This window comes from Solanum tuberosum, unplaced genomic scaffold (genome assembly GCF_000226075.1).
Source record: "Solanum tuberosum cultivar DM 1-3 516 R44 unplaced genomic scaffold, SolTub_3.0 scf00403, whole genome shotgun sequence".
NCBI classification, from domain to species: Eukaryota; Viridiplantae; Streptophyta; class Magnoliopsida; order Solanales; family Solanaceae; genus Solanum; species Solanum tuberosum.
This window is the reverse complement of record NW_006239321.1, coordinates 516061-530026: the sequence shown is the minus strand read 5'-3', so window position 1 is coordinate 530026 and position 13966 is coordinate 516061. Positions and strand designations below refer to the sequence as shown.

The window sequence follows — 13966 nt, the reverse complement described above, 5'->3', positions numbered from 1 at the left end:
TTCTTCTATTTGGGAAGATAAAAAATTTGTATAACTAGAAAACACAATACTAATCATTGGGTGGGAGATTGGTCCTTATTAATAGTGTGTTGGGATGCCTTACCCACCAATATGATGTCTTTGTGTCCTCTTCCCTACAAGTCTCAATGGAACTGGATAAGCAACATAGAGATTTTTAAGGCACAACAAGTATAGAAAAGCATTCAACCGAAATGAAGCACTACCACTCTTGATAAGAATATGGGTGGTCTAGGTATGAGAGACTTGAAATCTCATAATATTACAGTATCAGTTTGAAACTAAAAGCCAATTGGACTGGAATAAGTCAAACGTAGAATGAGCATGGTTGTATAGTAAAAGGTTTGTTTGCAAAGAAATAAAAGGTCATTAGATGGACAAAATTCAGATCATAGAAAGTGAGGAACTCTTAATGAAAACTCACCTTGGATTGACCTGAATCTACTAGATCAATATCTCCTTCATCCACTACTTGATTGCATCCATTTACTAAGTTGTTCACCAGAGTTTTATCAGCATTTTTCTTCTTTGCAGCAGCAACCTTTTTTGCAGCCTCTTTCAGAGCATTCACCGCGACATTATAATGATGAATAGATTTTGCCCCTTCTTCTACAAATTTAATTGCCTCCTGTCGCAAACTATTTTGACGCATAGTTAAAGACTCTTGAGAATTGCTAGGTAACTCTAAACGATATTCCTCTACAGTGCTTCCACTGCCAGTCTTGGCATTTATTGTCCAACGTTTCAAAATGTATTGGGAAGGAAGCGTAAGAACATTTTTGGCTCTGAACACTGATAACACATGTCTACAAATTATACCTGAAAATTCAAACAATAGACAGCTACAGTTAGCTGTCAACTCAAATGTGTTGAACCTAACCGTGTGTGCCTTGTGCTCTTCCCCAAATTTTGCAACATGATATGTTGTGATTGTTCCGGATTCATCAATTTTAGTTGCAGGATTCGCAAGGGTCTCAACCAGTTCCTCTTGAAATTTTATGAAAACCTTCCTAGTATAGAGATTAGCTGCTTGTTTTTCCATAGGCGATGGCGTCTTTAGAACTGGTGTAGTAATAGTAGAGTCAAGATCTGCCTTTAATTCCTTTTCGTGCCAGATTGTAAGAGCTTTTTCATATTGTTTAATCAACAACTGGATAGAGGTAGAAGCATCCACATACCCATTGAAGAAAGTGTTTTTGGCATCATTGTCTTGATCACTTAAAATATCCCCAAAAAACGTCTCTCGCATGAAAACAGGAACCCAGTGACGGCAAGCACTATAAATTGATTGAAGGTATTCATTATCCGTGAGGTAATATCTTTCTAGGAATGACTTCCACTGAGATTCAAATTCCTCGATTGTCTCACTTCCATTAACGCACTTCATAAATTCAGTTTCAAAGGTTGGATGTATTTGACATACATGAGTCAGCTTCTCCTTGGTTTCTCGAATTATGCTCCATTTACAAAGACGATGGCGTGTTTCTGGCAGAACATGAGCAACAGCCATCTGTATGAGATGATCAGTGTCAGTTGTGATGGAAACAGGCGTCTGTCCAGACATCGCTTGAAGCCAAGTTTGGAGGAGCCAGACAAGTGAGTCTTCAGACTCATTAAAAAGCAAAGCACATCCAAAAAGAACAGGCTGTGCATGATGATTTAAGCCAGTGAAAGTAGCAAAAGGTACCCTATATCCGTTAGCTCGACAGGAAGTATCCAATTTGATACTATCCCCAAAGTAATGATAGTTCATTCTGGCAGTTGCATCGGCCCAAAAAATGTTTCCATTAGAAGATCCATTATCACCCTGAACAGCATAGAAAAATGCTGGACTTTCAGCTTGCATTCGCCTCAGATAGTCCAACACATGCTGAACCCCTCCACCAAGGATTCTTTGTCCGCTATTCATTAGTCATTCCCCAAATTTCCAACGCAGAACACCAAATTTATGTTTTTTTTACTTCTTGACAGATGAACAACTTAATCACAATCTGAATTGCAAGAGGTAACATTTCAATGCCAAATATTCTGAATATTTCGATACTTGACTAAAATTCAAAACAAACAAAAAATAAATCATTATTTTTAATAAAAATTGCTTAATCACTTGATATACAATTGGAACAAGAGTGTTAAAAACTTTCAACCACGAATACTATTACAACATAAGAATATCAAGTTTTCTGTCCTAGCCTTGGCGGACAAAGTTATCTGATACCTATTCCTGGTGGGAGCGGGCATGTATCCCGTGGAATTAGGCGAGGTGAGCGAAAGCTGACCCAGACATCACCGACATAAAAAAAATCACTCATTTTGCTACAGATATTACTTATTAAGTTTCCTGATATGCTAAAGTTAACTGAAAGAAAAGTATTGAGGAAATTTCAAACACCAAATCAAAAGGAAACATTGTAAGAACAATTAAAAAAGGGATTTTTCCAAACAAAGCTCCAATTTACAAATACAAAAACACATCTTTTTCATTTGGGGAAAGTATTAGGGTTTACCGGTAAAAGATTGTCCACAAAATTCCAGTCGTCTCAACTGTTGCTGTCTTCCCTATGCCATCAACGCTTCTTCTTACATCAGTTATATCACTACATGAGCCTTGCTAGAGCTGGCTCCATTTATATCCCACTCATACTCTTCTTTTCGATTTATGCAACTCTTTTCCTTACTCGTGAAATTTCAAATTTTTTAAAAATAAAATTTATATATTTATAAATTACGTAAAAAAATAGTATACTTCACAATAATTGACAATTTAAAATATGTAAGAGATATATGAAAAACTTACTGTTAAAATAGATTTGTTTGAATTTCAAAATTCATTGAGACAAAGGGAGTACAACTATCAGAATCATTTAAACTTTTTAATTATTTTATTTATAATTTTTTTTTATGTCATTTCAAATAATATATGTTATTTTCTTATATTTCAATTTATGTGGCACTCATATAATTTTGATAGTCAACCAAAATTTTATATATCTTTTAACATCTTATTTATAGTACTTTTTACGTAATATTTAAATATGTAACAAAATAAAAAAAATAAAAAAAATGTCCTCGATTAAAAGCAGACATGTTAACGAATTAATGCTTACTTCTAGCCACAAATAGTAAAGTACTTAGGGGTCGTTTGGTAGAGTGTATAAAAATAATGCAAATAAAATGTATTAATAGTGCTTGCATTAGTAATGTTTATATTAGTTATGCTTGCATTAGTTATACATAGAATATTTTTTATACATTGTTTGGTTTGGTATATTAAAAAATATGCATTGTATAAAAATATTTATTTACAAAAGTATTCTTCATAATTATGGTTAAAAAGATGTAAAAATACTTTTGAGGGGTAATTGGTCTTTAACCATACTAAGGGAATCTCCAACCCAAACACCAAATTTGGCAGCATTATTTTTGGTGTAATCAACTCTAACCCACTGTACCAAATTTTACACCAAAAAAGAATATTTCTCTCTCTTCATTATTATATTATTATTTCTTATTTCTTATTTCATAAAACAAATTCTTTCTAAAACATTCACCATATATAATTCATATTATTTCCTTTTATAATCGTTTAATATAAAATTATTTTGTACCATAATTTTTAAATAATATAAATTTCTAGCAAATATTATACACTATACATAATAATGGATAATACAAATAAAAGTGAAATAATTAATGAAATACAATTAAATAAACATTACATAATTGAAAAAATTATTATAAATTCTACACAAATATTCAACTTTCAAGATCACTACGGTGCTCCCAAAAATTCTCTATTAATGCATTACTAGTTCAAAATGAGCTTCTTTGTTGAATGTTTATTAATTTCGATTATTTTTAAGTACATTTTATTATTTGTTTAAAAATTTATATGTTTGCATTTTTAATTTTTGTGAAGGTTAATTGTAGTTATATCCAATTATAATTTACAATAGAATTAACATAAATTTAATTTTAAAAAAAAGTAATATATAGAAAAAATAATTTATAAAAAATCTAAATTTTATATCTAAAATTAATATTATAAAATATTACATAAAAAATAATTAAATATATAAGAGATTTAATTAAACATACATTTATATAATATTTAATTAAAAAGTCTGTATAATGAAATAATATTAAAATATTACAAAAAGTGAATTAGTGTGATGAATAGTGTTACACCAAATTGGTGTAACACTATTCACACACCAAAATTTGGTGTAAAAATTGGTGTGGATTGGAGCTCAAAACACCAAATTTTACACCAAATATAATATTTGGTGTTGGATTGGAGATGGTCTAATGCATGTATTAAATTCCTTTGCATTACTAATACCTAGAAATCCATAATATTAGTAATACACTCCTCAATATACAATAGAGTGTATAATACATAGCATGAAAAAGGTACCAAACAAGGTATTACTAATACATAAAGTTAATGCAAACATTATTTTTATTAATACACTTTACCAAACGACCCCTTAATTCTTTATTTATTATTACTAAGAAGAATCAACAAATTTAATTGATTTAATACAAATTTTAAAGATAATATCTCACATACTCAATCAACTTATTAGAAAGTAATTTGATTTTATTTTAACTTAAAAAGGTTGCGAGCCTTCCTCCACTGCGGACCCTAACCCCACAATGATCATAGAGGATATTGTTTAAGCATTTACTAGGGATCTCAGTGTAATATTGATTTATTTATGTTATTTATTTTGAAATGTTTTTATGTTTTTATGTTTTTATTATTTATTATGATTTAAATTAACTTTTAATTTTATTTTTAGATTCATACTAAAGTTGTCTAAAGGTCCTTCATTCACAGCATCATAGCCTCACGATGATCATAGAGGATGTCGTTTCGATATATATCAGAGATCCAATGTGACATAAGATTTATTTTATTTATTTTAAGTATTTTTTTTGTTTTTATTATTTATTAATTCTTTAAATTTATATTAAATTAACTTGTGGAGTAATGAGTAATGATTTGTTGTGAATTTTACCTTTAGAATCTTGCTAGGGACTTCTAATCTCCTGAAAATCTTTAAATCATGACTAGAGAATCTTCAAATTTTTAACGTGGAGTCGGATTGGGAGACCAGTGCAAGGAGATCGAGTGTGATGATCCATTTCAGGTTTATGTTTGTTGCTTTGCCATTGAATTGCACCTTCATTTGCCTTCTAAGGGCCGTGTCTAAACAACTTAGCAATCATCCAAATGTAACTAAACAACTTTATTGTTATCCTTTGCAGTTCCATTCAGAGGTAAACATTTCAAATACTGATACAACCAATTCTAGGATAGTAATGATATGCACTCTAGCTTCTTTTAGTACTAACTTATTCTTTTGCCATGGGTTGCTACTATCCCCAGATACATTGTTGTCAAATTTTCATATTCATGTACTTAGAATAGAGTGTTATTCTTGTTGTACGTCTATTTAGATGTTAGCAACATGCTCAAAGTGTCTCATTGATCATTCGGGTTTCTCCAGTTTTTTTAGTATGTTTGTGAGAAAAATATTATTGAATTGTGTATCTAAATTATTACATTGATACCCTATTTATTGACACTACATTGGAATCCATTTTTTAACTAGGATTTCTATTCCTATTCCTATTTTAAGTAGGAATGTATATATTTATTTCTATTCGAACACTCCCCCTCAAGCTGGTGCAAATAAATCATATGTACCTAGCTTGTTACAGAAGTAATTAATACGAGGACATGTGAGGGATTTAATGAAGATATCTACAAGTTGATCATTTGACTTCACAAATTTTTTATTTCATAACAATATCTCCTGAGAGTATCTTTTCTCTGACAAAGTGACAGTCAATCTCAATGTGCTAAGTCCTTTCATGAAACACTGAATTTTATGCGATATGAAGAGCCACTTGATTATCGCACACAAGTTCCATATGATCAGTTTTGCCAAATTTTAGTTCTCTCAACAACTTTTGATCCAAACTAGCTCACAAGTTGATGCCGCCATTGCTCGATATTCTACTCAATCAATGGCAAATGGTCATCCCAATTATCCTTAAAATCAATCACACAAGCTGCTCTCAACATATCTTCCAAAGTTTGGATAGTACGCTCCGCTTACCCATCGATTTGTGGATGAAAAGTTGTGCTAAGCTTAACACGAGTACCAAGACCCTTTTGGAAAGATTTCCAAAACTGAGAAGTAAATTGAGTACCTCGATCGAAGATAATGAACAAGGGTACTCCATGCAACCTTACCATTTCCCTCAAATACAACTCAACATAATCTTCCGTTGTATAAGAAACTTTGACGGGGATAAAATGAGCCGATTTTGTCATTCGGTCTACTATAACCCAAATTGACTCGTATTGTCGCCATGTACGAGGCAACCCTACTATAAAGTCCATATTCAAATCTTCCCACTTCCAAATAGGAATACTAACATCTTGGGAAAAACCTCCCAGTTTCTGATGTTCAACTTTCACTTGTTGACAATTAGGGCACTTAGCCACAAATTCTGCAATGTCCTTATTTATCCCATTCCACCAAAAGACCTCCCGCAAATCACGGGACATCTAGGTGGCTCCCGGGTGAATGGAATATCGTGAACTATGGGCTTCTGTTAAAATTTGTCCTCTCAAGTCATCAATATTGGGAACACACAAACGACCTTGATAACAAAACACACCATCTCCCCCTTGGCAGAAAGCCTCAACGGACTTTCTAAGCACCATTTCTTTAAATTCTACTAAGGCCGGATCAAGACATTGCTTGGGTTTCACATCCATCACAAACTTTATGAGGACCGCTGTAATGAGTTGGGGAACCTTCACCTGTACTCACACCATTTTTAACCCATCTGCATTTCTAAGCCCTTTTTAGCAATCGCCCAAATTCTCCAATTTTTCGTATTTATTAGTCCATGGATTTGACGCCTGGAGCACCCAAATTTTTTTTCTCAAAAAACTCTATGAGGACCTCCGTAATGAGTTGGAGAACCCTCACGTATACTCACACCATTTTTAACGCCCATTTCCACTTTTACAAGATATTTTTTAAGAATCGCCCAAATTCTCTAATTTTTCGTGTGTATTAGCCCATGGATCTAGCACCCGGAGCACCCAAATAATTTTCTTCAAAGAAATTTATGAGGACCTCCATAATGAGTTGGGGAACCTTCACGCATACTCACACCATTTTTAACGTCATTTTCGCATTTACAAGCCCTTTTTAGTAATCACCCAAATTCCCTGATTTTTCGTGTGTCTTAGCTCATGAATCTGGCACATGGAGCACCCATAATTGTTTTCTCAAAAAATTTATGAGGACCTCCGTAATAAGTTTGGGAACCTGTATGTTTACTAACACAATTTTTAACGCCCATTTTCACATTTACATGCCCTTTTTTAAGAATGGCCCGATTTCTCTGATTTGTCGTGTATATTAACCCATGGACTGGGGCTTGGAGCACCTAAAATATTTTTCTTAAAAACTTTATGAGGACTTCCGTAATGATTTGGGGAACCTTCATGTATACTCACACCATTTTTTTAACGCCCATTTCTTCATTTACAAGCCTTTCTTTAAGAATCTAAAAAATTCTCCGATTTTTCGTGTGTATTAGCGCATGTATTTGGCGCCCGGAGCACCCAAAATATTTTTCTCAAAAAAATTTATGAGGACCTCTATAATTAGTTTGAGAACCTTCAGGTATACTCACACAATTTTTTTAACGCCCATTTCCGCATTTACAAGCCTTTTTTAAAGAATCCCCTAAATTTCCCGTCGTTTTATGTGTATTAGCCCATCTATCTGGCGCTCGGAGCACCCAATTTTTTTTCTCAAAACACTATATGAGGACCTCGGTAATGAGTTGGGGAACCTTCACGTATACTCACACCATTTTTTAACGCTCATTTCCACATTTACAAGCCTTTTTTTTAAGAATTCCCCAAAATCCCCAATTTTTCGTTTGAATTAGCCCATGTATGTGGCGTCCGGAAAATCCAATTCTCTTTCTCAAAAAATTATATGAGGACCTCCGTAATGAGTTGGCGAACCTTCACATGTACTCACACCATTTTTAACGCCCATTTTCCGCATTTACAAGCCCTTTTTAAAGAATTTTCCAAGTTCCTCAATTTTTTGTGTGTATTAGCTCATGGATCTGTCGTCCGGAGGACCCAAAAAAAATTTCTCAAAAACTTTTATGATGACCTCCGTAATGAGTTGGGGAGCCTTCACGTATATTCACACTATTTTTTTAACGCTCATTTTCACATTTACAAGCCCTTTTTTAAGAATCGCCTGAATTTCTCGATTTTTCGTGTGTATTAGCCCAAGGATCTGGCGCTCGGATTACCCATAATTTTTTTCTCAAAAATTTTTATGAGGACCTCTGTAATGATATGGAAATCTTCACGTATACTCACACCATTTTTAACTCTCATTTCCGTATTTACAAGCCCTTTTTTGAGAATCTCCCAAGTTCCTCGATTTTTCGTGTGTATTAGCCCATTGATCTGGCGCTCAGAGCACCCAATTTTTTTCTCTCAAAAATCATTATGAGAACCTCCGTAGTAAGTTGGTGAACCTTCACGATTACTCACACAATTTTTTTAACGCCTATTTCCGTATTTACAAGTCCATTTTTAAGAATTTCCCAAGTTTACCATGGATCTGGGGCCCGGAACAACCAAAATGTTTTTCTCGAAAAACTTTATGAGGACCTCTATAATTAGTTGGGGAACCTTCACGTATACTCACACTATTTGTTTAATGCCCATTTTCGCATTTACAAGCCCTTTTTTTAAAATCCCCCAAATTTTCCGATTTTTTCATTTGAATTAGCCCATGGATCTGGCGTCCGGAGCACCCACAATATTTTTCTCAAAAAACTATATGAGGACCTCCGTAATGAGTTGACGAACCTTCAGGAATACTCACACCATTTGTAACGCACATTTCCGCATTTAAAAGCCTTTTTCTAAGAATCACGCAAATTTCCCAATTTTTCGTATGTTACTCATGGATCTGGCGCTTGGAGAACTCAATTTGTTTCTCAAAAAACTTTATGAGGACCTCCGTAATGATTTGGGGAACCTTCACGTATACTCACATAATTTGTTTACGTCCATTTGTGCATATATAAGCCTTTATTAAAATATTGCCCAAATTCTCTTATTTTTCGTGTGTATTGGCCCATTGATCTGGCACCGAAGCACCCTAATATTTTTTCTTAAAAATTTTATAAGGACCTCTGTAAATATTTAGGAACCTTCACGTATACTCACACCATATTTTAAACGTCCATTTTCGAAATTACAAGCTCTTTCTTAAGAATCGCCCAAATTCCTCAATTTTTCGTGTGTATTAGCCCATGGATCTGGCTCCCGGAGCATATAAAGTTTTTTTTTATCAAAAACGTTACGAGGACCTCAGTAATGAGTTGGAAAACCTTCACATATACTCACACCATTTTTTAACGTCAATTTCCACATTTACAATCCCTTGTTTAAGAAGCGTCCAAATTTCCCAATTTTTCGTGTGTATTAGCCAATGGATCTGGTGCTCGGAGTACCCAATCTTTTTTCTCAAATAACTTTACTAAGACATCCGTAATGAGTTGGGGAACCTTCACTTATACTCACACCATTTTTAAACGCCAATTCCGCATTTACAAGACCTTTTTTAAGAATCAAATTCCCATATTTTTCATTTGAATTAACCCATGGATCTGGCGCTCGGAGCACCTAATTTTTTTTCTGAAAATACTTTATGAGGACCTCCGTACTGAGTTGGCGAACCTTCACGTATACTCGCACCATTTTTTTACGTCCATTTCCGCATTTACAAGCCCTTTTTAAAAATACCCCCTAACCCATTGATCTAACGCTTGGAGTACCTAAATTTTTTTCTCACAAAACTTTATGAGGACCTCCGTAATGAGTTAGGGAATCTTCACGCATACTCACACCATATTTTAATTCTCATTTCCACATTTACAAATCTTTTTTTAAGAATCGCCTGAATTCTCCAATTTTCGTATGTATTAGCCCATGGATCTGACACCCGGAGCACACAATTTTTTTTTCAAAAAACTTTATGAGGACCTCCATAATGTGTTGGGGATTCTTCACTTATACTCACACCATTTTTTTAACGTCCATTTTCGCATTTACAAACTCTTTTTTAAGAATCACCCATATTCCCCCGATTTTTCGTATGTATTAGCCCATTGATCTGGCGCCCGAAGCACCAAATTTTTTTTTCTCAAAAAACTTTATGAGGATCTCTGAAATGATTTGGGGAACCGTCACGTATACTCACACCATTTTTTTAACATCCATTTCCGCATTTACAAGCTATTTTTTGAAAAATAGCCCAAATTCTCATATTTTTCGTGTGTAGCCCATGGATCTGGCACCCGGAGCACCCAAAACGTTTTTCTTAAAAAACTTAATGAGAACCTCCATAATGATGTGGGAACCTTCACGTAATCTCACACCTTTTTTAAATTCCCATTTTAGAATTTATAAGCTCTTTCTTAAGAATTGCCCAAATTCCTCAATTTTTTGTGCTTATAAGCCCATGGATCTGGCGCCCGGAGCACCCATATATTTTTCTTAAAAAAAATTATTTAGACCTCCGTAATGAGTTGGAGAACTTTCATGTATACTCACACCATTTTTAACGCTCATTTCCGCATTTACAAGTCCTTTTTTAAGAATTGCCCAAATTTCTCAATTTTTTGGATCTGGCGCCCAGAGTACCTAAAATTTTTTTCTCAAAAAACTTTATGAGGAGTTGCGTAATGAGTTGGGGAAACTTCACGTATACTCACACCACTTTTTAGCGCCCGTTTCTGCATTTACAAGTCCTTTATTAAGAATTACCCATAATTCCCAATTTTTCGTGTGTATTAGCCTGTATCTGGCGCCCGGAGCACCCAAATATTTTTTTTCTAAAAAATCTTTATGAAGACCTCTGTAATGAGTTAGGGAACTTTCACATATACTGACACCATATTTTTAACATCCATTTCCGCACTTACAAGACATTTTTTAAGAATCACCAAAAATCCTCAATTTTCGTGTGTATTAGCCCATGCACCTGGCGCCCGAAGCACCCAAGTTTTTTTTCTAAAATAACTTTATGAGGACTTCTGTAATGAGTTGGGGAATCTTCACGTAAACTCACATAATTTTTTGAACGCCAATTTCCGCATTTACAAGCCCTTTTTTAAGAACCCTCCAAATTCTCTGATTTTTCGTGTGTACTGGCGCCCAGAGCACCCAATTTTTTTCTCAAAAAACTTTATGAGGAACTCTGTAATGAGTTGGAGAACCTTCACGTATACTCACACCATTTTTTAAAGCCTATATCCGCATTTACAAGCTCCTTTTTAAGAATCTCCCAAATTTCTCGATTTTTCATGTGTAATTAGCCCATGGATCTGGCTCCCGAAACACCCAATATTTTTCCTCAAAATACATTATGAGGAACTCTGTAATCAGTTGGGGAACCTTTACGTATATTCACACAATTTTATATGCATATTTCCACATTTAAAGGCCCTATTTTAAGAATCACCCGAATTCTCCAATTTTTCGTGTGTATTAGCCCATGGATCTGGCGCCCAGAGCACCCAAATTTGTTTTCTCAAAAAAATTTATTAGGACCTCCGTAATGAGTTAGCGAACATTCACGTATACTCATACCATCTTTTAATGCTCATTTTCGCATTTACAATCCTTTTTTTAAGAATCTCTCAAATTTCCATATTTTTCGTTGTATTAGCCCATGGATTTGGCACCCGGAGTACCTTAAAGAATTTTCTCAAAAAACTTTATGAGGACCTGCGTAATGAGTTGGGGAACCTTCACGTATACTCACACCATTTTTAACACCCATTTCCGCATTTACAAGCCATTTTTTAAGAATTGCCCATAATCCCCGATTTTCATGTGTATTAGCCCATGGATCTAGCGCTCAGAGCACCTAATTTTTTTTTCTCAAAAAATTTTTTGAGGACCTTCGTAACGGGTTGGGGAACCTTCACGTATACTCACACCATTTTTTAAAAGTCGTTTGCGCAATTACATCCCTTTTTAAGAATCCCCCAAATTCCCTAATTTTTCGTGTGTATTAGTGTAACATCTCGCAAATTGAAATAACTAGGAAGAAGTTAAGAATTGGAAATAGTCGTTTTTTGAAAGAATGAAAATCTAGAAAATTTTGTTAAGTTAGGATAAGTTGAGTTTTAGTCAACTTCAAACGACCATAACTCCTAGCTCAGGATGGTTTGGTGTGTTTTCAGATACCGTAGGAAATATCGTTGAATTTTCTTTCCAATACCGCCGAGTTTGCGCGATTCCGAGTTCGGATGAGTGAAATACTCCCTTTGGAAGTTGGGTTGTTTGGATAAGAAAAATTTAATCCGGATTTTGAAAGGGTATTTTAGTCTTTTCCTTACCCAATTATTTTAATTCGTTTTTAGGAGTTTAATTGGGTAAAATCATATTTTAGTCAGTTTAGAAAAGTTGAAGTTCAGGCTAGGGCTTGGAGAAAAGAGAAAAGAGAAAAGAGGAGAAAGGAGAAGGAAAATCAAGAATCGTCAAGAACATTCGAGTTTGATTGTGGATTTCTCCAAGGATTCAATCCTATGAGGTATGTGAGATCACATAGCGTTGGATAAGTTCACCCACGCGCCAATCATGATGCAATTCAGCAAAGTTATATTGATTTGACGGTAAATCCTATGTGTTCATGATGAAATTAGTTTGAAATCTTGTGGGTTCTTGTTGTTGAAGTTTCTAGAGATTGATACATGTATTTAGGTGTGAATTCTAGTTGAATCTTTCGTATATTGAGGGTCTTATAGATTCTAAGCGTTTGGGGAAAGAACCAAGTGAAATTAGAGGGTTTAGAGTTGAAAAACGAAGAACAAAATTTGAGATTTTCTGGGGAAGGGGCTGGGGCACCGCGCCTCTCAGCGCGCAACAAAACAATCTCTGAATGTTGGACTCTGGGGCGCCGCACCAGCCAGAGCACCCCAACTTGGTCTCTGAATTTCAAGGGCTGGCGCCCCGCGCCTCTTAAAGCGCCAGGGACGCCAGTTCTTCCCATTCTTCTCCCATCTTTCTGTACTAGTTCCTTAGCAACGTACCTATATTTTCTAGTTGATTCCAATACTCTAAGGTACGTCTAAACATAATGAAATCATCCATGAATATGAGATCATGAACCTTGAATCCATAATTCAATTCAAGGAAAGTTAAGAGTCAAGTCTAGAAGTTAAGAAGCAAGTCAAGAGAAGTTTATAAAGTTTTCAAAAGTCTTTCTCAATCGTTTTAACTTTGTTTTAAGACTATGTTTCGAGTTAAGCAAAGAGTAAAAGAGTTGAGTTCATTTCTCCAAAAGCTATAAGGTAACTAAGTATTCCCAAGAGTTTAAAATGTTTTCACATTTGAACAAGACAGGGAAACACCGATTTCCAAGAGAGATTTTAAGCTAAAATTTTGAGTAATTATCTCAAACCAAAGAAAGAAGTTTTGTTTTTAAACATATGAGCTAAGTATATTTTGGGAGTAGTATTGAGCACCGATATGGGGATGTGAGTTCATATTAACTCAAGTCTCCATAAACCATGTAGCCATCATGGGTAGTAAATGATCATACTTTTTAGATGACTCCTTAAGTGCTTTTTAGCATAGACTAGTGGATCCAGTTAGTTAAGGCGTTCTATATGACGGCAAAGTATAGGACAGTTCTGGCAGCGTGGGCAAGATGTATCACCACTTAGTCTCATAGTGGTGGTTGTCGGTTAGAGAAACTCCCACAGAAACTATATTACTTTATTACATGAGTAAAGTTGAGTTTGTTATTGCATTTCTTTAACAAACTGTTGCTTTCTATTATTTTAAAAGCTTTCTATA

The 13966-nt window shown here is 34.5% G+C and overlaps 1 protein-coding gene across 2 annotated transcripts; it reads right to left on the bottom strand.

The window, feature by feature from the left end:
• Window positions 1-30: 30 nt before the first annotated feature.
• Window positions 31-2685, bottom strand: LOC102581498 (protein FAR1-RELATED SEQUENCE 9). Of its 2 annotated transcripts, none has more exons than XM_006362400.2 (2): window positions 2526-2685; window positions 31-2066 (listed from the first exon to the last, which is right to left on the bottom strand). In XM_006362400.2, the coding sequence occupies exon 2, from the start codon at window positions 1925-1927 to the stop codon at window positions 428-430; it is 1500 nt and encodes a 499-aa protein (XP_006362462.1). In that variant the 5' UTR covers window positions 1928-2066; window positions 2526-2685; the 3' UTR covers window positions 31-427. The 2 variants fall into 2 exon arrangements, with proteins under 2 accessions (XP_006362462.1, XP_015158482.1); XM_015302996.1 differs by having other exon boundaries at window positions 31-2009.
• Window positions 2686-13966: the final 11281 nt, after the last annotated feature.